The sequence below is a fragment of the Chenopodium album genome, chromosome 4 (assembly GCF_948465745.1).
Source record: "Chenopodium album chromosome 4, dcCheAlbu1.1, whole genome shotgun sequence".
NCBI lineage: Eukaryota > Viridiplantae > Streptophyta > Magnoliopsida > Caryophyllales > Amaranthaceae > Chenopodium > Chenopodium album.
Genome location: NC_137837.1, coordinates 71,122,598 through 71,146,544, shown reverse-complemented (window position 1 = coordinate 71,146,544; position 23,947 = coordinate 71,122,598). Strand labels below are relative to the sequence as shown.

At 32.9% G+C, this 23,947-nt stretch overlaps 1 protein-coding gene across 1 annotated transcript; it reads right to left on the bottom strand.

Annotated features, from left to right (window-relative positions):
* Nucleotides 1-13,133: 13,133 nt before the first annotated feature.
* LOC145629275 (putative ubiquitin-conjugating enzyme E2 26) lies at nucleotides 13,134-18,629 on the bottom strand. The gene is made up of 8 exons (XM_081681821.1): nucleotides 18,535-18,629; nucleotides 18,295-18,409; nucleotides 16,198-16,290; nucleotides 15,285-16,022; nucleotides 15,120-15,180; nucleotides 14,769-14,908; nucleotides 14,378-14,689; nucleotides 13,134-13,800 (listed from the first exon to the last, which is right to left on the bottom strand). The coding sequence occupies exons 1-8, from the start codon at nucleotides 18,576-18,578 to the stop codon at nucleotides 13,534-13,536; spliced, it is 1,770 nt and encodes a 589-aa protein (XP_081537947.1). The 5' UTR covers nucleotides 18,579-18,629; the 3' UTR covers nucleotides 13,134-13,533.
* Between the last annotated feature and the right edge of the window lie 5,318 nt (nucleotides 18,630-23,947).

The window sequence follows — 23,947 nt, the reverse complement described above, 5'->3', positions numbered from 1 at the left end:
GTTATTTATTGGTGAACCTATGCCCTACACTACAAAAAAAAAATCAATATAGCATTAACTAAAATTTGTTGTTATTCACCAAAAATCCGTTGCCAACTCTATTTAGCAACGAGTTGGAAACAAAAATTTGTTGTTGCTAAAAGGCTTGTTGCCATGGGATTTTGGAAACCAGTTGCAAAGCAATTTTGTTGCAATATTGCATCAATTTAAATATAGTTTCCATGATTGTTGCTGTTTTTGGTGCATTCGTTGCCAACTTTGGCAACAGATTACCATTGGTTGTTGCTAAAATTAGCAACAAATTATTAATGTTAGTTCCTAAAATAGCAACAAATTATTAATGTTGGTTCCTAAAAATAGCAACAAATTATTAAAGTTGGTTCATAAAAATAGCTACAAATCATTAATATTGGTTGCTATCAACACTACGAGACAAAAACCCAATCCCTATTAGCAATTCGGTTCAACCCGATCTCGGCCTTTACCAATCTGAAATCTCACTCAGGTTAGGTCAACTCGGCTCGACTTAGCATATAAGGCTCTTTGAATCCCCAGTCTCAAGAATTGCATTTGGTAGGAGTCGAACTTGCGACCTCAAAGTCAGATGGTGAATCTCTTACCAACTATACCAAGTACTATTTGTTTACTTCTATGCATATAATTTATAATAAGTGAACAAAATATTAGAGACGAAATTGAAAAATTTGTCTCCAAATTAGGGACAAAATCAAAAATCCGTCTCTAAATTAGAGACGAAATTGAAATTCGTTTCTATTTGATGTCATTTTAGCAACAAATAATTTTATACATTACAGCAAAAAGTGGCTTACATATAAATTAACAACAATATGTAACACAACTCGTTTCCAATGGCAACAAACAAAATAATACGTTATCAATTAGCAACAATAATTTAGAAGACTTTTTTCTAATGGAAACAATTCAAAAATTCATTGTATTTGTTTGTTTCTAAATCAATACAAATAAAATATTTGTTGTCATAGTTTGTTACTATTTGGCAACAAGAGAAAAATATGATGCCGTCTAGTAACAACTAGTAAGACAATTTGTTTTAAAAAGCAACAAATCAAAAATATGTAGTCATTGTTTATTAAAAACTAAAGCATAAAATGTCGCTTTTAATTAGGCAATGAAAAAATTTAGATTCGTTGCTATTTAGCAACATTTTAAAAATCTGTTGCCAAACTTAGTTGCTAAAAAGCTTTTATTTTTGTAGTGCTAGGCCTTATATTCATTGTTTTCTCTTTACTCTTAATCACCGTAGTTTAGTTTTATATCCATATTATTAAATTGTTACTTAATAATTTAGATTGCTTTAATTAATTAGGAATAGAAAGACTTGTTTCCATGTGGATTCGACCCTACTTCCCTATCTATTTTAGTTAGTGGTTTTAGGAATTACTTTTGATTAGGTGATACGACTTTAGCATGTCAAATCCACAAGGAAACAATGTTCTTCTATTCCTAATAAGTTATTGTAATCTAAATTATTAAGAAACGAGTCGTGTTTGAATGAATTAAAAAGAAATCAATTAAATAAAAGACTCGAGCATAAGTTCACCAACGACAAACAACAATCAAGTATCAATGCATTCCTTTGTCAAAAAAAAAAAAAAAAAAAAAAAAAAAAAAAAAAAAAAAAAATCAATGCATAAGTTAAGCATATTACAATGGCTTCTGCAACTTATTTTAAGCATGGAATTAATCTAAGTAGTATTAAATCACATCTTCAGAATCTTGACTTAACAATACATAAATTAATTTTACCTATGGAAAATAGCCTTACTATTAAGCTCATCTTTCGAATCTTGAAATAACATTGCGTAATAACTAACTAATACAACTAAACCTGGCCAAAATCTAATTATATAGCATTATAACAATCAAAGGGAAATTAATCTAAAACATTAATAATCAACAATAATAAATCGTCCCTTCATATTATTCATGCATGGAACCCCAACACCGTAGTAAAAAAAAAAAAAAAAAAAAAAAAAAAAAAAAAAAAAAAAAAAAAAAACTCACGCATAATTCAATCTATACTAATCAAACCAATTAAAATAAACATGATTAAATCAAGAAATAAATCGCGAGAAATAAAATGGGATAAATAATTACGGGAATAAAGGAAACTTTGAATTGCATAAATGAATGAGGAACAATGTTGAGAGAACAATTAACTGGAGAATCTTTAAAACTAAAAAATCTGGAATTAAGCTAATGAAAAGACTTCCTTAACCACGCTTAGAAAATGTATTTAAACTAAGCAAGAGTATCCTAAAATAAAAGAATAAAAACAATCTAAAAAGCTGCTTGAAAAACGAGCGCCTAGCTAGATACCCCATTGTATGACTTTTGATACTATAAGCGGAATTGCATGAATCATATTCATTAGCATCTAAACACCAAGATCAATGCATAACACATAAAGAACAAATAATAATACCTTTGAAGCATGAATCCACGTGCAATTGAGCAAGAACAATGAGAGATAAAGAACCCCAAGAGTGATTCCTCTACTTAGTCCACGGGCATAAATCAAACCTCTCTAATGTTAGTTAGTTGCGATTGAACGCTTCAATCAACCTTCAACGGAGAAGAGAGACACAAACTAACCATGATCCACCACCACGCGCCACCAAGGGGTGGTCGGTCGTATGGATAGGGAGAGAGAGGGGAGGGCCGTGAGTGAGAGAGAGAGAGATTAGGGTTTGGGACTTGGTTTCCTAGAGTTATAATTCACTGATTGTTAATTGTTAATTCAAACTAAGTCATGAATCTTAATTATAGATCATATCTCTAAATAAGAGTTCATGTCAAGCCCAAACTCCTTGTCCTAATCAAACTACTCTAGCTCAACACCCCATATGGTATGTCATGATCTCATGAGGCCCATTAATAGGCTTCTTACTTGTTTGACCCAATATCCTTGTTGTGTGACTTATAGGATCTATTCTATTTGGCTTGACTATTTAACTGGTCCAAAGATCATTTGCCATATCTAGCACTAGACAACAACGACCAAATAGAATGAACTAATTATCTACATGTCTTCAAAAAAAAAAAAGAATAATTATCTCTATAATAGTGATCCTTGATATATCTAGTAATTGCACTTATTGAAGACATAATTTCTTCAACCACCCGATCAGGCGCGCCTACGAGTCTCGTGTGCTTCTTTTTTGCCTGGTCGGGCGAGTGCACTGGGCAAGAGCCCATGCTTGCCTTGGGCTTCCTTACCTTTTCTTTGTTCAATGGGCCCGTACTCCTTGCTTGGCCCATTCTTCAAATCTCTTCCTTGGACTTAGAAATTTTGATCTAATGCTTTAAAACTAACATGTCTTGCTAAGAAATGGTCACAAGTCTTGGGTTCTCCTTCGCCGAGCCCTTAATCATTGGGGTCCGTGACTCATACCACGATAATGGGTTTCAGACACCGGTCATATGTGCATGCTCCATATCTAGGGTTGTACACCATTTTGGTCTGAAACGTAACCAAACCAGACCAAAACGTATTTTAACGGTTTGGTTTTGAATTTTTTGTAAATACGATTTACGGTTTGGTTTGGTTTTTCAAAATTTATAAACCAAACCAAATCGTAAACCAATAAACTGTATTTTTAATATTTATATAATTTTTAAATAAATAAAAATAATTATTATATATTAAAAAAAATAATTTTTATTTTCATTGTAAATTTGTAATACAATTTAATCCGTTAGGCTAATTATTTAAACTTTATTATAAGTTAATGTAGTATTATTTGGCATTTTTAAGAAAATATATCGTCTCAACATAAACCGAAAACCAAATTGCACCGTACCAAACCGTATTATTATGGTTTCAATACTATTATAGTTTGGTTTGGTTTGAAAAATTGACCAAATCGCATTTTGCGGTTTGGTTTGGTTTGGATTCAAACCGCACCAAACCAGACCATGTTCACCCCTATCCATTTCCAATGCTCGTAGTGGCTAAATAACCTTGGAAAATGCCTTAAAATCCGCAATTTCCTATAATAAATATAATAACAAATCTACTAAAACACTAGAAAATGCGTATTAGTAATAAAAATAGGTCCGAAGAGCCAAAAAAACTCCTGATTATAAAGGCGGGGTAAAACATTACATAAAATAGACACATCATGGTTTTTTTGGTCTGCTGTTTTTAAGTCAGACACTTTCAGAGTGAACGGAGAAGAATAAGGGATCCCCATCCTCAAAATGTATGTAGTGGAGATTATACCCCTAACCTCAAGGTTGGAAGGTACTATTGTTACCACTAGGCCAGGCCAAACTTAGCTTGGTGGTTGTATTGTCATATAATTTTAAGAAGAAAGCCTCTTGCACTTGTAAAGTGAATTCTCTCTCTCTTACAAATGCAAAATTGATGTTCTTTTTTGTCAAATTATTCTGAAAAATAAAAATAAAAATAAAATAAATAAAGAAAATACATTCTAGATTTTAGATTTTTTTTAAAAAAAAAAACAGAAACATTTTTTTAAAGGGGGTGTGTTCAAATTTTGTATAGACAACTTTTACAAAAAAAATTTTAATGTAATTTTATGATATGGAATGAGAAATAGTGAATGTTAAAGAACCCACATGGCATGTAGACTTTGTTTTATAACCCTTTTTATATATAATAAACTAGTGTGCGGCCTATGTAATGCCTCGAGTTACTAGTTTGTACTTCTTTAATTTAATGTTTGTCGTTATTTAATTTGATAATTATGTTCGAATGCTTGTATTGCTAGTGTGTGGTTTGGGTGTTGCTTCGACGGTTAACCTTTTTTTTTTTTAGCACATATGGATTTATTTTCTATGTGAAAAATGAATAAATTATATTACCTCTAATTTTCTTAATAAGTGAAAGGAATACATAATGTTATGTGAAATTTAAAATGTTAATGAAGGTTGAGATGTAATAATATAAATGTATGACCTTTATGTGTTGAAGGTTATGATTTCGAATCTACCTCTCAAAGCATAATTTATTTTGTTGAATGAAGTGACAAGCTTACGTAGAACATATACTTTGGTTTAAATGGGGTTAGAAGTGATTTTGATGATGAGATGGTGGATTTGAAGGTGGATATTAAATAAAAAAACGCAAGTACTAAATGCAGTACAAAATAACCTAAATGCAGAAATTAATTAATGATATGAAAATAATAAAATGATTGAAATACCCTTTTCCAAAATGAAAAAACTGATTTGCCATTTCACCAGGACTTTTGTTTTTACATTTTTTATTTTGCAATTCATTATACTTGCCAATTTGTTTCATTTCATTCACAATTTCAGTCACCATTTTTTTTTTTTTTTTTTTTTTTTTTGCAATTCATTTCATTCCACCATTTCCCTTAAAATTCTTCAATTTGAGCCCTAGAGACGAAGAAGTCGTTCACCGCTCATAATAAACCATCCGGTCTTAGGTTTTTTTTGTTTAATTTTTTTGTTGAATTGTTATTACTTTTCATTATAAGTACCCCGACTTTGTTTTTTGGGGGTACTAGAGACCCCCAGAAATCTTAGCCGGGGGGTACTGAAGACCCCCGGAAATCTTAGCCGGGGAGTATTGAAGACCCCCGGAAATCATAGCCGGGGGGTACTTGAGACCCCCGAAAATTGTATAAGGGGGATGCTAGAGACCTTCAAAAATCTTAGCCGTATAAGATGGAAATTTTATGTTGTTTGATTATTCATCTATTACAGCACATAATTTTCATACCTCAAAAAAATGTCTTAGTGCACTTCATTATTGTCTAGGAATTTGTATAGTATTGAATACTCTGTATTAAATAAGATACAAGATTGAATACGTTAGAATATGGTTGTAAATTAAACAGTTGAGATGATTATATAGTTAGGAGTGTACAAGATTTAATTTTAATCATTTAAAAAAAAGTGTAAAGGATTAAGTTAAAACAAGGACAAAATTGGAATATATTTTTTTTAAAAAAAATAACTTATTCTTTATTTAGGTAAAATTGTCCTGTATTTAATACTCCCCATAAAAAATGGTCAAATTAGAATATGTAAATAACGTTAAAAAAATATATATAATAAGTTATGTGATGGAACTTGGAAGAAGTTAATTTCTTTAAATCGGAAATTAATAGATTTATTAAATTAATTTCTAAGAATTCGGTATTCTTGATGAATTTGGAAAAAGATTTATTAAAGGAATTAAAAGATATATATGACAAAGAAAGAATTATATGGGCTCAAAAAGCAGGGATTAATTGGCGAAAGCATGGTGATTTAAATACTAAATACTTCCATATTTTGGCCAAAATTTAAAAAAGTAGAGGAAAGATTTTGTGTCTTAAAGATTCGAATGATAATTGGATCACTGATGATTCGATATTAAAAAATATGGCTACTGACTTTTATAAAAATATTTTTCAATCCAAAATTAGGAATAGGGGTGGCTCTGGATCTTTTTATCCCTCTAATCATTTATCTGTTGATGATAATAGGTTTCTATCTAATTACATTCCAAGTATGGTTGAGGTTAAAAATTGTTTGTTTAGCATGGAACCTATGAAATGTCCAGGTCCTGATGGTCTTCAGCCAAGATTTTTTCAAGCGAATTGGGATGCTAGCTTTTAGTCATATTCTTCCTAAATTATGTACTGATAGTTTTGCTAACGGCTCTTTTAATCTGGATATCAACAAGTCTTATATCTCTCTAATTCCTAAGGTTGATAATCCGATTAATTTGACTCAATTCAGACCAATAGGGTTGTGTAATACAGTTTATAAGTTGATCACTAAGTTAATTTCTTGTAAACTTAGATCATTTTTGGATAGTTTGATTAGTCCCTTGCAATCTAGTTTCATTCAAGGTAGAGGAATTGAGGACAATGTTATCATTATTAAAGAAATATCTCACATTTTTCATAAGGCTAGAATTGGGAAAAACATAATGGCTCTTAAGCTTGATTTAACAAAGGCTTATGATAGCTTGGAATGGAATTTCATTGAGGAAACCCTAATTGGTTTTAATTTTCCAATGAATTTTGTTAACTTGATTATGTATTGCATCACTTCTCCCCAAATTTCTGTCCTTTGGAATGGAGAAATAACTAGTGAGTTTTCTCCTTCGAGAGGAATTAGACAAGGTGATCCCATGTCTTCTTATATTTTTGTTTTATGCCTTGAGAGGCTTTCTTTGATGATAGAGAGTAAAGTTAATCAGAAACTTTGGAAGCCTTTGAGGGTAACAAATTCAATTTCTTTGTCTCATATTTTTTATGCAGATGATGTTTTCCTATTTGGACAGGCTTCGAAATGTAATATTCAACTAATTATGAAAGTATTGCAGGATTTTGGTGATATTTCTGGATTAAGAGTTAATCAAAATAAATCTATTGTAATCTTTCCAAAGAAAATGAATCACAATATAAGAAAAGATTTGATCACTGAGTTTAATTTCACCTCCACTACTTCCTTTGGAAAATATTTAGGAGTTGAAATTCACCCTAACAAATTAAAAAAGAGTGATTATTTTGGCTTGCTTGATAAATCTTTTAATCAGATTAAAGGATGGCAGTCTAGATTATTGAACATGGCAGGGAGATGTACCTTAGTTAAGTCTGTTCTCTCTTCTTATCCTGTTTATTTAATGCAAACTAGTATCCTTCCGATGGCTATTTGTGATGATATTGAAAGGAATTGTAAAAAAATTTTGTGGAATAAGGTTGATAAAACTAGATATTCTACAAGAATAGCTTGGAATCATGTCACTAAGCCTATGGAAATAGGGGGATTAGGAGTGAGGAGATTAAAATTATGGAATATAGCCTTTATGGCTAAATTAGGTTGGACTATGCTCACAAAACCTGAGAAACTTTGGGTCAGAATTTTCAATGAAAAGTATCTTAAGAAATCATGTTTGTTTGATTGTCATGTTAGTCCTTCTAATTCTCAGATTTGGAAGGATATTTTGAAGGGGAGGGAATTACTTGCTTCCGGTTTAAGAGTGGGGATTGGTAATGGGACTTCTACATCCCTTTGGCATCATCATTGGTTAGGTACTGCTCCCTTGAAAGACAGCATTATTAGTGATATCCCTACTCATATGCTCAATTGGAAGGTTTCTGACATAATTAGGAATAAATCATGGTTCTTGAATGATATAGAACACCTTCTTCCCCAGCATATTCTCAATATGATCAAGGCTACTCCTTTATCAAGGTTTGCTAATCTAGAGGACTTCATTACATGGGATTTGAGCAAGGATGGTATCTTCAATGTTAGATCAGCTTATCATCATCTTTTAAAAGGGAAGTGTTTAATTTCTTCTAGTTTAAATTCATGGAAGAGTTTATGGAAGGTTCAAATTCCTTTTAAATATAGAATGTTTTTGTGGAACTGTGCCCATTCGATTCTTCCAGTAGCTGAAACTTTGGCAAGTTATATGCATCTTATTTCACCTATATGTTCAAGATGTAATCTTTTCTCGGAATCTCATATACATATCTTTAGAGATTGTTTTGCATCTTCTATCTTATGGAATGATATCTTTGAAAAAGTTTATCTTCCAAAAAATTTTGATTTTAATATTTTTAAAAATTCGTCTTGGAGAACTTGGTTTAATTATAATCTAGGTTTGGATAGGAAATGGAAACTAATTTTTGGTACTGCTCTGTGGCACTTATGGTTACATAGAAACAATACAATTTTTGAAAATAAACAAGTTGGCCCAATTTCTCTTTTTACCAAATTTTTCTTTGATTATAAGATCACTGTATCTCTATTACAGATGAATAACAAAAGGAAAAGCAATGGATCAGGTTCATCAGCTACAGGTTGGGAAGCTCCTAGGGATGGTTATTTCAAAATTAATACAAATGGTGCTTGGTTAAATTCAGCTGTTTCTTCTGGAGGAGGTGTTATCAGGAGGTCGAATGGCTCTTGGTATGTGGGTTTCTCCTGCAAATATGATGTTATTTCTCCCCTTCTCACTGAGTTGTATGCCTTGAATGATGGTCTTTCGATTGCTGAGGATCTAATGGTTAAGAGGGTGATTGTTGAAACTGATGCTAAGGTTCTTAGAGATATGCTCATGACTACTGGTCCGAATCCACACCACGAGTTAGCTGCTGCGATTTGTGATGTTGCTACTGTTCTTTCCAAGTTTGAGGTGGTTGTGGTGACTCATATCCCAAGAGAGGCTAATGAGTTAGCTCATAGACTTGCTATCTTTGGAAGAGAAATGGCAGTTAGGTATAAAACTCACTACCTTGTACCTGACTGCGTTTCTGATCTGTATGAAGTTGAAAGGGAGCGTGTTGCAGCAGCAACAGGTGCTCAGTAATCATGTAGGTTCTCTGTTCTCAGTTTTGGATGTCTACAGCTTTTGGTTTGGGTTGGTTTTATGGCTAATTATAACTGTTAGTGTAGTTTTTTGGTGGCTTGTAGCCTTGGTGTTGTGTACTGCTGTATATATAGCTCATTATAGGAGCTTAATCTCGGATGTATTTAAAGCCTATTGCATAGGCATTTTTTGCTGCTACAAAGATCATCATTGTAATTATTATGGGATGCTTATTGTAAATACTAAGGCTGTAGCCTTTTAATATATATATTTCTTCTAGTTATGTTAAAAAAAATCGGAAATTAATAAAGCTTGATTATGATATTCAAATGGGAAGGCGAAAGAAGTATAGAAAAAAATGGTCGAATTAGGATATGTAAGTAACATTAAAAAAAAAAATTTAACTATGTGATGGAAGAAGTTTTTTTTCTTTGTGATGGAAGAAGTTTTTTTTCTTTAAATCGGAAATTAATAAAGCTTGATTATGATATTAAATGGGAAGGCGAAAGATGTATTTAATTAGGTTCGAAACACACATAGGTACCTTTTTTTTAACGCATTTGATACTTATTAAAAAAAAAATGACATTAACATAAAAAATACGGAGTAATACTTTTGATTACAATACAATTATGATTATTTCATTTATAGTAGTAATTAATCTTAGTAAACTTAAGGGGGCGTTTGGTTGGGGGTAATAAACAAGGGAATGGGAATGAGAGGGTTTCATTCCCTTTGTTATTGTTTGTTTGCCACATTTCCCCATTCCCTTTACCCCTTTTATTTTTGGGTTCACCCATTTTCCCTCTACACCCATTCCCCACCCCCCTCCCCTTTTGCATTCCCATTCCCCTCATCACCACTACACCACCAACCTCACACCAACCACCACCTTGCTGCCCTACACCACCGTCCAGCCACCTTGCTGCCTCTCCCTATTCATCGCTGCTCCACCGTCGCCACGTCGCCGCCGAATGATCGATCTCCCTCGACGGCGATCCTCATCAGTCGCTGCCTTTGGTCGCACGTAGATCGTCGCTCCTCCCCCCATGGTCGCCGGACATCGTCGTTCCTTCTCCACCCCTCCCTTGCCTTGACCCTCGCCGCCCCTCTCGTTCTAGAAAAACCACCCCCTCCCAATCTCCCATCACGCAAAAACCCTCCCTCTCCCCTCAAAATCGTCGGCCGTCGTTACCCCCACCCTCGAAAACCTAGAAGCTAGGGTTTCGAGGGTGGGGGTAACGGCGGCCGATGGTTTTGAGGGGAGAGGGAGGGTTTTTTAGGGGTTTTGCGTGATGGGAGATTGGGAGGGGTGGTTTTTCGAGGACGGGAGGAGCGGCGAACATCTAGCAGGGGCGACGACGGCGGGAGGGGCGGTGGCTAGGCTGTGGGTTGCGGTTGTGTTGAAATTGGAGGTGTTGCGGTTGTGTTGTGGTGGTGTGATTGTTGAGTGTTTTTTTTTAAAACAAACAACATGTTAAAAAGAATGGGTTTCATTCCATTCTCTTTAATTACCTTTCTTCATTCCATTCCGATTCCCTTGAGCGAACCAAACGGCCCCTAAATCTCTCTCGAAGAAGAAACAAATCCCACAATGGCCACAATAATAGACTTACAGTTGACACACTCAAACTTCCTATACTCGTCATCTAAATGCATGATTGTTTAAATTATTTTTGTTTTTATATTATTAGAATTAGAGCAATTATTGTTACACTTTAATATAATGTATGTTTAACTTTATCCCCTTCATCATCAATATTAGTTGTACAAATTAACTCCAACTCATTTTCTAGAAAAAGATTTAAATTTCATCATCCAAAAAAAAAAAATACAAATTTATAAAAAATGGGTAGTTCAGATAATGGTGAGTTCTATTATGTTGCAGGAATTGGCTTGCTTCTAAACATCTTCTTATTTGCTACCACATTGTTGATCCATCTTTGCAAGCCTCGTATCGAAAACACGGATATTGAAGCATTAGATCATCTTCAATATCGATTCGAAAATGATCATAATTTGAACGTGGCCTTGTTACATGAACACGATAATGATAGCAACAAAAACCAACAAGAAACGAAGGGTTTGAGACTAGTTGATCTCATACCGGCTATGAAGTTCATAGAAGTGGCTAAGGATCGCGTGTCGAATCGAGGAAGCGGGTGTTCGATTTGTTTAAAAGAAGGTTATGAAGATGATGAGATGTGTAAGGTTCTTCCTGGATGTTGTCATGTATTTCATTCTGATTGTATAGATGAATGGTTCAAGAAAAGGCAGAGTTGCCCTGTTTGTAGGAATATTTTTCAAGTTGTTCTTCCAAATACAATACAAGCATAAATTTTGTGAATACAAATTTCATTTTTTTTTTTTTTTTTTTTTGGCATAGTTTTTTTTTTTTTTTTTTTTTTCTCTATTTAATATGGAGAATATGATTTCAATATTGTGATAAACTTTAATTTTGGGATTAACTTTAGTCAAATAGTACGAATTAAAGAGATACTATTCCTTCCGTTTTTATAAGCTCTTCTTATTTATAGAGTAATAATCTCATCTCAAAATTAAAAAGTCAAAAACCGAAACACATTTAAAAAATCAAGAGGTATAAAAGATGAATGGATATGGATGGGGTTAAAAAAAGAAAGAAAGAAAGTTTCGTATAAAAGAAATCCACAAATGGGTCATTTTCTATGTTTATCCCAATTTTGTATAAAAGAAAATGTGATCTTCATGTAAAATCGTAATCAACTTGAGATAAGCTATAATAGTCAAAAGGGGAAATGTGCTATTAACGAGTTCATATCTCAATTGTGTGCAAGAAGAGAAAGGAATAAGCCAGATAAGACTAGAAGTGTTCATATGGCAAAGGGCAATGTATCTATACCCATAAGTCTTAACCACTAACTGATCAAGTCCAGCTCCAGTGCCATCTTCAACCTCGAAAACCCGCCTTGGCTTCCATCACTCTTGGCCCTCACAGCTCCTGAAATTGGACAGTAGCACAAGACACCACCCCACTGCCACTGTTGTACCCACACCCAAGCTAACTTCTACCACCACTTTAGCACCGAAATTCATCTTGCCCCACCAAGCAGCAGGCACCTACCAAGCAGCAGGCACCCTCCAGATGGTCGAATAGCCAATTCTCATTCCGAACGCTCCACGACCACTCCACCAGCTGTGTTCTTGGCAGCTGCCTCTCCTCTCCTCATCCACATTCAAGGCATATTTTTCGGTTTTAACAGTATTAGGAAAAACAATAGAGCTATACTTTTGCTATCAGATGTGTACATACAATAGATAAGTACATTTCCCTTTTCCAAGTTTTGAACGGGTTTTTATTACTCGTATAATAAATCAATCTCCGCTAAAGTGGTAATACAATGACCGCTTGAGATGATTATGAGAACGTGATTCCTGAAGTATGGATGATATCAAGTTCATGAGTCAAAAAAATCAAGTTTATCCAAAATTATTATAAAGAAGTCGAAAATTTTGGAATTAACAAACTGGGATTAAATTTGGAGCATTATTAGAGAAAAATTTGGGATTATATTCACCGCCAATCTTCCTAAGATTAGCTACATTCATATTCTAGAGAAGAGACACAAGCATGAAATACAGATCAGATTAAAATCAGATTTTATCACTAGAAATATTGACAATTCAGCAATTGAAATCAGCTTGTTTCAGATTTCGACTCTCAAAGACGCAGAATAACTTACTTTCCAGCTCCAAAGATCCCTAGGACTCTTAATCTCTTATACTGCAAGAAACTAGATGTCACTGAACACCAAACCAATAGCATAGAAAAGGAAATTCTACACAAAATAACATCTCTGATTCTCTAATTCCTCTGCTTAATCTTTTCAGTGTTAGAGAGCAGCTAACTGACTAAAATAGTTGATAACTAAGTTCTGGCCAAAAGAAGCATGTTAATTAATAAGCTGTACTCTAAAAGCCATATTCTGATCTAAAGCTATTCCCAACATCAACTACGCCTATATACAGTGACAAAAAGGTAAAACCAATCAGCATTAGTGAGAATATATACCGAGCTTCCCTGATCCCGCCTTCCAATTTCCAAATATAAGGGTTGCCAGAATTGCAGCTCTGCTCCCATAGAAATGTTCCGAGTGTCAACTTTTGCACATCCAGAGGGGAGTCAACTGGCTACATCTGGTCGGTTATCTCTTAGTGCATTTGTCCATAGGTACTAAATATTTCTCACATCCCTTGACACCAATCTTGGTAAAAGCCTCCACGAGTGATTTGATGTAGCCTGGCAAACTCATCTTGATCGATTGAGAGCAAGTCTTTTTCTTCCCCTGGGTAGTTTGGGTTTTACCTTTGACAAAACTCCCAACTTCAACACCATCCAGGTACGCTCTACAAGCTGCCAGTATATCATGAGCACGCTGGTAGAAATGCCCATAAACTAAGTCCTCAAAATACTGCAGCCAAAACAAAGGGGCTATATTAAATTTTTGAAAACTAAAGCCTTGTTACAAAACATACAAAGTCCACAATAACCATCATGGAGTTCAATCACAATCTCAGCTGAATTATAGAATCTACCATTATAATTAACATTGAAGGTGAAATTTATGGTAAAGTTCAGTCTGTTCCAAGTAAATGAAACAACTACGTAAATCCACATACATATACGTTATTTTTCAATCTCATATCAGAAAATCCACCTGTTTAAAATAACAAACTTGCTCATATTATGGACAGTAATACACTATCAACTAATATCAAAGCCATTTCATAATTCAAAGTAAGCATTAATGAAACATTTCCACGAGATGCCATCTTGATAAGTGCCTTGCAATGTGCAATGCTACAAAAGATCAACTACATCGAGATTACTTATAAGCCTGAAATAATAGGAAGATAACAGCATAACACTAGTTCATACCCTAAACTTTACAAAAATTATAAAGAAAGGGATAACTAATCTACTACCAACATCACTAGAATTTCTTCCCTGAAAAAAGAACATAAGCTATACTATAGCCACAACTTTACCTTTGGTGGGTTCCTTAATGTGTAAAGCATCGTCTTCAGCGATAGAAGGAATACATTTTCACTGTAATTCTTGGAACTTTTGATGCCATAAGAGGTACTTTTGGAATGTGCATAACCAGGCTCATTATAATACGGTTCTTCATTTAAGATAAGCCCTTGTATTGAGACAAGGACTTGTAGCATATTTGATTTGTTAGGTCGCCAATTCTCATCTCTTGAACCACTCCAAGTTCCCAGAAGACTTAAGCATACTTTGCCACAATTATATAGATTAGGGTTCATTCGAAGACCATGTGCATGATAATTTACATGCTGGACAATAAAATTCCACATTGTTAGATACATTTAGCAAAATAAGGAACTGACAATATATCCATAATCAGGTACATACTGGTGGCTTGTTTGGATAGGTGGCAGAGAAATTAACATCAAAGAAGAAGAGACCATCATGATAGGGTGTACCATCTGCTCCCACAATGACAGCCCTTAATAGATCCATCCTAGCCTCATAAACCCTAACAAATATTGTATCTGCAGAAGATAAGAAAATAGGCGATCAGCAAATAATGTAAATTCAAGACAAGACAAAGGTATTAAACTATTAATAAGTTGCCCCTGCATGGTATTAATAGAATTGGTCTGAACTTTTTTTCAGGATTTGGTGGCAATTTCAAACATGATCGAAATGCCTAATATATTGATAACTGACATAATTTAACACAAGTGCAAAGTCAAAATGAACCTGGCAAATCCTTTTCCAGCATCCTCCACTCATCCGCAATTTTATTTACCCAGCTTTTGGACTATTCAGAATTAGGAAAAAAAACAACAACAATATAAATCATTAGCTGCTCTATAAGGTTATTGCTAAGGACAGAAATACAAGCACAAGTATCCATAACCTCACCGATTTCAAAGAAACATTTTTATTTTCATAAAAATGACCTACGTGATCCTCTAGCGTGTCAAATTTCTTAAACTGTTCCAGCTTCTTCAAAATAGAATTTTCACTAGAATTGCCTTGCCCATCAGAAGAGGGTGGTGATATGTCTGCACATATTCCCTCGAGCCCTGAATTGTTGTTAGTAAATGCACTAGTAAAGCTACTACTAGTTAAAATAGGATCTTGAATTCCATGGATGGAATGTTGTGACGGTTGGGCATATGCACTTCCATAAGAGTAGGGCATATGCGGAAAATTCAAAGTAGCTGAATTCACAGGTAACAAATATGGAGGCACTGGTAGAACATTGCCACTAGTTTGGGCATGCTTCTGAGAAGTTGGAAGAGTGGAGAAAGAATGCTTTAATTTATGAGGAGGATACACAGACAAATAGTCATTAATTTGGTGATATTTATGGGAGCTTGTTGAACTGAAGTGATCCACCTTGGAACCACTATATTTAAATTTAGAGTAAGGGTGTGAGCCATATAAAGAAGAATTGCTCGCAGGTTTTGCATGTTTCTCAATTGCGGCTGAAGCTGGCTTCAAATGGGCAAATGCCTCTGTTCTAGATGGAATGTCTACACTATCAACATGAGATTGCAGCATAGCATACTGATCATCATAGGATACATCTCCAAAATCAAATCCATCAAACTCATCCTCGAGGGTGATCACTTCATGTCCAGTAAGCATAGGTTTCTGTAGATTGTACAATGAAAATAAATAAATAAATAAATTCAAAATTCCACCTTGAACCAAAAATAAATATAGATTATAATAAAATAAAAGGAAAAAAAAATAAAACAAAAAAAATAACAAACCCTAATGAAGAAAAGATTGACTATGTGAATTACTAGCCTAGAAACAATTTTACCTTTCCTTTACCATTAGAGGCAGCTTTCTCACCAATGATTACAGCATCAGCAGGATCTTCATCATCAACAACAATGATCTCATGGCCAACAATCTTCATGCAAAGAATAAACAAATCAACTCATAGCACCAACACTTCCAAAAACTCATAAAAGCAAGAAAAATGTATAAATGTATTGACGTGGAAACTAAAAAAACCTACAGCACATATCCTAGATGTATACAGAAAACAGAGATGTGACTGATTCATATTCTAGAAAAATCACATTGCTTTTGCATAAGGCATAGAGAGCAATTCATTTTTATACAAACAATAGGTACAAGGAAAATAAAAAAGAGAGCCCAAAATAATATGACAAATAAATAAATAAATAAATAAATAAATAGTAGCTTCAACATGCACCCAAGGAACGATAAAATGGCTTTAATTTTCCTGCCAAGAGTGCCAACTGCAAAATTAGCTCATTATAAGCAACCTTTGATTACAGATATTATTAATAACTTAAAGCACTATCCATTTCAGGGGTGTTCAAGAGTCACTATTACTTTAGAGTAATATGACCTGAATAACAAAGACAACAGCTTGTTAGCAATAAAATGCAGCAGTACAAAAAACCAGCAGTCTTATCATGTTGAAGTGGAAGAGTGGGATCATTGAGCAGTTAAACGAGGAAGAGGGAGACCAAAGAAGACGTGGTTGGAAAAAGTTAGGAAGGATATAAAGCACATGGATTTGCATGAGATTGAGGTTTTGATCGTAAGGGATGGAGGAAAAATATTTTTGTGAGTGAAAATACGGAATAATCACTTTTGGTTCTTGTAGCCAACCTCACTTATGGGATTAAGGCTTTGATTGATTTAGTTTAGTATCACAGCTGAAAGACCATATTTTTCCTGGAACAAATAATGTTTCTAAACAAAAACAAGGAAAACTTTCAAACTACCATATGTGAATTTCATAATTCCAAAAATCAATCTCCCAGTTACTTAAACTCTTAAAATTGATGAATGTATACAAACTGTCATAACAAGGTCGGTGACATCACAATATTTTTTGAAAGTTTTCTATGTTTTTTTCTAGTGTGTAGACATAACAAAATTGTATTTGGATTGCTTTGATAAACCAAAAAAAATAGACAAAAAAGTTATGATATGGACTCATAATTGCCTCTTGTGAACTCTAAATGGCCATGAATGGTTCACTAGCACTAAGGAAATGAGAGAGAAAGAGGAAATTAATTTTTGCTGTGGTTATGAGACATTAACTTGCATTAAGAATAAATAGGGTTTAAATGTCTAATTCCCCAAACCAAAAGCTCAAAGAGATTCAATGCAGTAAGCTCCTAAAATTAATATAACCCAAATCACATCAGCACAAGACACAGGAATGAAATGCCAAATTTTTTTTACTTCAAATCAACCAACCATGCACACATGTACTATCCAGTCCTCACCTCCATATATGATACATCAACCTATTGTTTGCACAAAACTACGGAGTATAACGTTATCTTGTGCCTTGACATAATCAAAATGAAGCCAAGAGAGATACACTTAACTTTAATTTTCCAATGTCTCAACCTTAACCATTTCAAAACCTTTAATCAAGTGCATATATAAATCTATCAAGTACCCAAAAATTAGGAATTTCAATAACATAATCAACAACTCAAAATTCTAAAACTCCAACTTCTGAATTTTAAAGCTCAAGACTACTCATTTCTTCTTAAAATTATCAAAACAAAATTGCATAAATAAATAATTTTTCTATGCAAAATCCTTAAGGATTCAAATATAAGAGTTAATGCATTTCCTAATGTGATACTTGTATAAATTATAGTATTCATGACAAAATCATGTGTCAATTAATGTTACTTAAGTTAACTTAATACTTAAGCCATAAAATAAATCAAATTCTATGAACTAAATGTATGATTACTATAAAACCTACTCGAACCACAGTATCAATTTCTACACTAATACAATTAAACAAGCCCAATCAACTCAAACCCAGAAAAATCAGATGAATAAGTGATCAACCCACATAATTCAATTCAATTTAACAAAATTTTACAACAAAATAGTTCAAGAATTTCACCAAATTTTGCTTTCTAGGCTTCGATTTCCAAGTAGAAGGACGCGGAATTTCAATCACATCAGGGTCTTTAAACGACAAACTACTGCTACTACTACTCCCAGCAAACATTCTCTTCCTTCAAAACCCCAGAAGAAAAAAAAAAATCAAATTAATTAAAGAAAAATGACAATTCAAGAAAAAAGATACAAAATTTATGAAAAATAATCAAAACCCAGAAATTTTAAAATAAGAGATGATTACTTGGATTTTCGAGGAGGTTGAATTGGAATCGTAGGATCCTCCATAGCCGGCGAAATGCAGAGAAAAGAGAGAAAAATGAGAATAAAATTGTGTGATCAAAAGAAGGAAGTTTGTGTTGTTTGGTTTGGAAATCTTTAAATAGGTTTATACGTAGTAAACTAGTAATTGGTACGGAGTTGTTTAGTCACTCTCATGGTCCACCTTTATTTGAAAACAGGTTAACCGGATTGATTAGATGATGTGTTTAGTCTGTTAATATATACTCGAGTGTGGGGCCGCGGCAAAGATTACACTTATGCTAAGTATGTTTCATATTATTTGTAATTTTGGATATTATTTGTGAAATATATATATATTTGAAATATTTCAAAATTGCAAATCATATAAAATGGAGGAAGTATTAGTTTTTACCATCTTATAAAATGGAGGAAGTATTATTTTTTGCCTTATTTATGATGAACTAATACTTATTTTAATTGAACTTTTAACTTAATTTAGTCTAGAAGTTGCAATGCTTGGGAAGTTGCAATTCCTAGGAAATATAAATCATGTTTGGTTGACATAAAGGAAATTGTATTTCCCATGAATTAAGTTATGGTGTTTTGTTTGGTTAAGGGCATGTTCTCATTGACTGAACTCAGCTGAACTAAACTAAACTGAATTGAAATGAATATTTTATAAGAGAAAGAAATTAAGAGTTGAACTGAACTGAGCTGAACTGAACTGAATTGAACTGAATTTCAACGTATGATCAGAACAGGTCCTAACTAAATATAATTCTCATGTATTACAGTAATTTTAACTATTATGTAATTTTTTTTAGGCAATAATGTAAAAAAAATAAATAAAATAAAAAATTTATGTGGCAAGTTTGTGTGGCCAAGGTAAGGGGTAAATTAATTTTCATGTTTTGTAGGAATTCCAATTTTTCGAGGAATTTCAGTTTTCCACAATTTTACTTTTGTTAAGGATCTACAACTAGTTTATTATTTCTCTCCTACCAATCCCACTTATATTTATTTTATTATTTCTCTCTCCTATCAATCAATAACTATATACTAAAGACACACCAGCGGTGTGTCCTTAGGTTTTTATTTATTTTTATTTATTTTTTTGAAAAATAAAAGCAACAAATATACATATTCCTTATAAATAATAATGATTACTTATACGGCCTCTATTAAATGTTATATGCAAATTTGGAGGAGGTAGCGGTTACCAATGCAAAATTTGAAGGGCAAAGATTAGCTAGTGTAATGGAAAGTAATTAAAGAAAGGGAAGAGAGAAAATGGGACCACCTTACTTAAAAAAGGGTAGGAAATCTAATTTTATTAAGAGGAAGAGAGAAAATGGGACCATCCCACTTAGAAAAGAGAAAATGAGATCACTCCACTTAATTACTCAAATCTGATTTTTTAAATAAGAGTATATAAGTTTTGTAAGCTTTTTGTTTACTAAAATATGAAAGACAATGGAAAGTTGCACATAACCTTGATCATTCGTTTTTGGCAAAAGTTGCACATAATATTTAACGGAGGTAGTACATAGAGTATAAGAGATGATTGGGAAATGATTTTGGCACACCCCTATGTGAGAGCACGTTTTTCTATGCTCTTCTCACATAAGGGTGTGCCAAAATCAATTAAGGGTGTGCCCAAATCAAATTCCGAAAAGATTTGATGATGTATCTTTCCCAAATATTCTTAACATAATTTGTAACATACGAATATTTTTTTATTTAAGAAAGACACAAGATTATATATATTTTTTCTTGTTTTTTTTTGTTTTAATATGTAAACAATAAAATGCATTTTTTTTTTGGAAGAAATGTTAGGGTTTTATAAATTCAAAGCAAATCGGCTTCTACCAAAGCAATGGTGCGAATATCAAATCAACAAATGATACTTTTGTTATTTCCTTGAATAATTTATGATTGGAATTTTAATCAATCAACAATCTATAATCAACTATAGATACTTCAACAATACTACCAAGGATGATACATGTTGATTATTTTTAGTGTGATTTTTTACTGCCATTTTTGTTATTCTTTAGTGTTATGTTTGGATTAGGTCATCTCAGGTTGGGTCACATTCTAGTTTGGGTCACGATCCTAAGGTTAACTTGGGTCTCGGGTTGGTCTCAGGTCGGGTCATATTGGGTTCAGGTCACCAACTTCTCAGCTTCAAACAGGTAAAGACATGAACGGGTTCGAGTAAAATTTTTGGGTCGGGTTAGCTTTTGATAGCTCTAGATATGAATACAACATAAATTATTTGAAATATTTAATATAGTATTAATTTTAAAAAAGAAAAATACTTATTAAAAATTATCGTGCATGGCATGGGACCTAACCTAGGTAACAATTAAATGCATGTATCCTTAGTTCCTTACTAACTATATTTCTTTTGGTCTCTACCCTATAGTTTTCCTAAGACTCTGTGTCCTCCTAGTTTTTAGGATGCCACATAATGAAAGATATCATTTCAACAAATGAAAAAAGAAATCTACAATTTTCTTAAGAATAAAAAAAAAAAAAAAAAAAAATCAATCGTCAATACTCAAAGAACATATTTAATCTATATACTTTTTTGAAACAGTATAATCTATATACTTTAAAGAACATTATGTGTAATACAAAGTATTAGGTAAGGAACATATACTTCAATCCTATAAAACATATTGATCCGACTCAAAGAACTTATTCCATTCCAATTAAAATACGAATATGGATCCAAAAAATGTTTCAAAAAAAAAACATTCATCATATATGAAGGACATTATCTTCGACTTCTGAAAATAACACACAAAAAAAAAAAAAAGTAAAAAAAAAAAAAAAATTGTAAAGACCTTTCGATTTACTCCTTGATTTAAGGACATATATTTGTTATTTACACTCCTTGATTTTATTATTTAGATTCCATATTACTTTGGCAAAAGAACATTTCACTTTTTTTTTTGTTAAGAGAGAGACAAATTGAGTTTATATAGAGAGTAAAACCATTCAAATCTATACCTTAATCTAAATCTATCTATCTACCGATACTTCTCTACTTAAAAACACAAACTACAATCACTCACATGCCACATGTCACCACAAATCACTTAGTTTACATGGCACATGTCACATGTCACCTCCCTTAATATTTATTTTTTGTATTCCCTTTGTATAATTTTTTTAAAACAAAAAAATTTAATGTTTAAGGTTTTTTTTTTTTTTTTTTTTTTTTTTTTAATGTAAGAAAATGAAGTGTTCCATTTCCACTAGAATAAAATAAAGTTATTAAAAAAAAAAAACTATATAATGCCATTACATTGCTTTTAAAAAAAAAAAATGCACATTACATAACTCATTTCATCTCCTAAATTTACAATATAACTTAAACAATACATAATATTAGAGGTGTCAATTCGGATAACCGGATGGAGTTTGGGTCGGGTCTGTTCGGGTCGGGTCTACTCGGGTCGGATATGTTCGGATCAAAATTATCCTTTTAACTCGGGTCGGGTCGGATCGGGTCAAATTCGGGTCATGGTCTATCGAGTCCGGGTCGGATATGGGTCGGGTCAACTCCAGATCGGTTCACTTTCGGTTCGGATAAATTTGGATCGGGTTTAACCGGATAACTTCGGGTCGGATGAATTTGGGTCGGGTTGATTTCGGTTCGGATGATTTCGGTTCGGTTTGATTAAGATAAGGTTGATCCGTTGATTCATTAAATGGTCAGTTTCGATTTAATTCCTTTTTGTGTTTGGCTGGATTTTGGTCGAGCTGACCAAATTCATATCCAAATAAGGTTATTTTTAATCTAGAGATATTATTGAGTTTTTACCTTATTATTGGTTCAATATGATTATTAATTATGAAGCACGAAGTTTTAGTTTTCTCATTTGATCAAGTTATGTATAATTTTTATCTTAAAGGAAAATTGAGATTGAATAATTATCGATAACTTATCATACCTATATAAGTGAGACCGAGCTAGTGATATATTGATGAGTAATAATAGTTACATATGGTGATATATACAAAATAGAATATCAATTTTTTAAGGTTATTACAAGGTTACAACTCTTCATCAATTGTACAATCTTGTGAGGTTATGAGTTCTGTACTATTAATTTAGTTTATTACTAATTCAATTTGTATAAGATATTTGTTAGAGTTGTTAGAATTACTTTATTACTAATTCAATTTTTATATTAAAAACTTGACATTATACATAGTGATAGTTAATTGTTACTATGTACATTCTTTTTATTTGAGCATAAATTATTGCATATGTACGTAGTGTGTGTATAACCGTACGATGTATAATGTCTATAATTCTAGGATAATGCATAGTTGTAGAGGAAGTAGTAATGAAGGAATGTTATGTATTTGTAAAACAACGATTAAAATATTCTAAAAACACATGGTAGAGAGAGAAAAAAGGAGAAAGATAGGAAGAGAGAGCTCTTTATATGAACCCCATCTACTTTTTAGTCAGATTGTCTCACGTGATGGGTTTGTAGTAAACTTAAGACTCCAGACTATTTCTTTGTAGTAAAAAAGTTAACTTATTAATAATTAGTAAATATATAGTATAAGAACTTGAATAAAAAGGTCAATAATCAATTATGGTCGGGTTAAATTCGGATTGGGTAAAAATCAAATCGAGTTTAAATCGGGTCGGGTTAATATCAGTTCGGGTCAAAACAGATTGGATCTGATCGGTTATTTGTCGGGTCAATTTCGGATTGGGTTGAGCTCGAGTCGGGTCAAATCGGTTCGGTTTGAGTTCAGGTCGGGTCAAATCGGATTCGGGTTGAGTTCAGGTCGGATCAAATCGGTGCCGGATTAAGTCCAGATCGGGTCAAGTTCGGATTCGGGTTGAGTTCGGTTCGGTTACAGATCGGGTTTGGGTCTTGAATTTCTCGGATCAAATCGGATCGGTTACAGTTCGAAACGGATAATTTTTTTCGGGTCGGTTCGGGTTTGACACCTCTACATAGTATTTCATTATTCCTTCATTTTTTTTGTAGTTCCAGCCTCACTATTTTTTTCGTTTAAGTTTTATCAATTAACTTAATATTTTAATTTTATATTCTCTTTATTAGCATGATATTATTTAAAAAAAAAAAAAAATCGAGGGAGTACAAAACAACACCAATGCATATAACACAAAATAAGCAACACATTACAAGAAAAATAATCTAAGTAATAACCTGTGCATTAATGGGACAAAAGGCTAGTTTGAATTTCAAAGTGATTCAATATATTACAGAGTTGATTTATAGTTTCGAATAATATTTTAATCGAAAGATGTAATTGATGAATTTGTTGTTGTGATAAAAGCTGAATTTTTGTTTGTACACAATGTTCTTTCCTCGTTTTTTAAGTCCTTGTATTTTGACCAGGTGTACCATGCG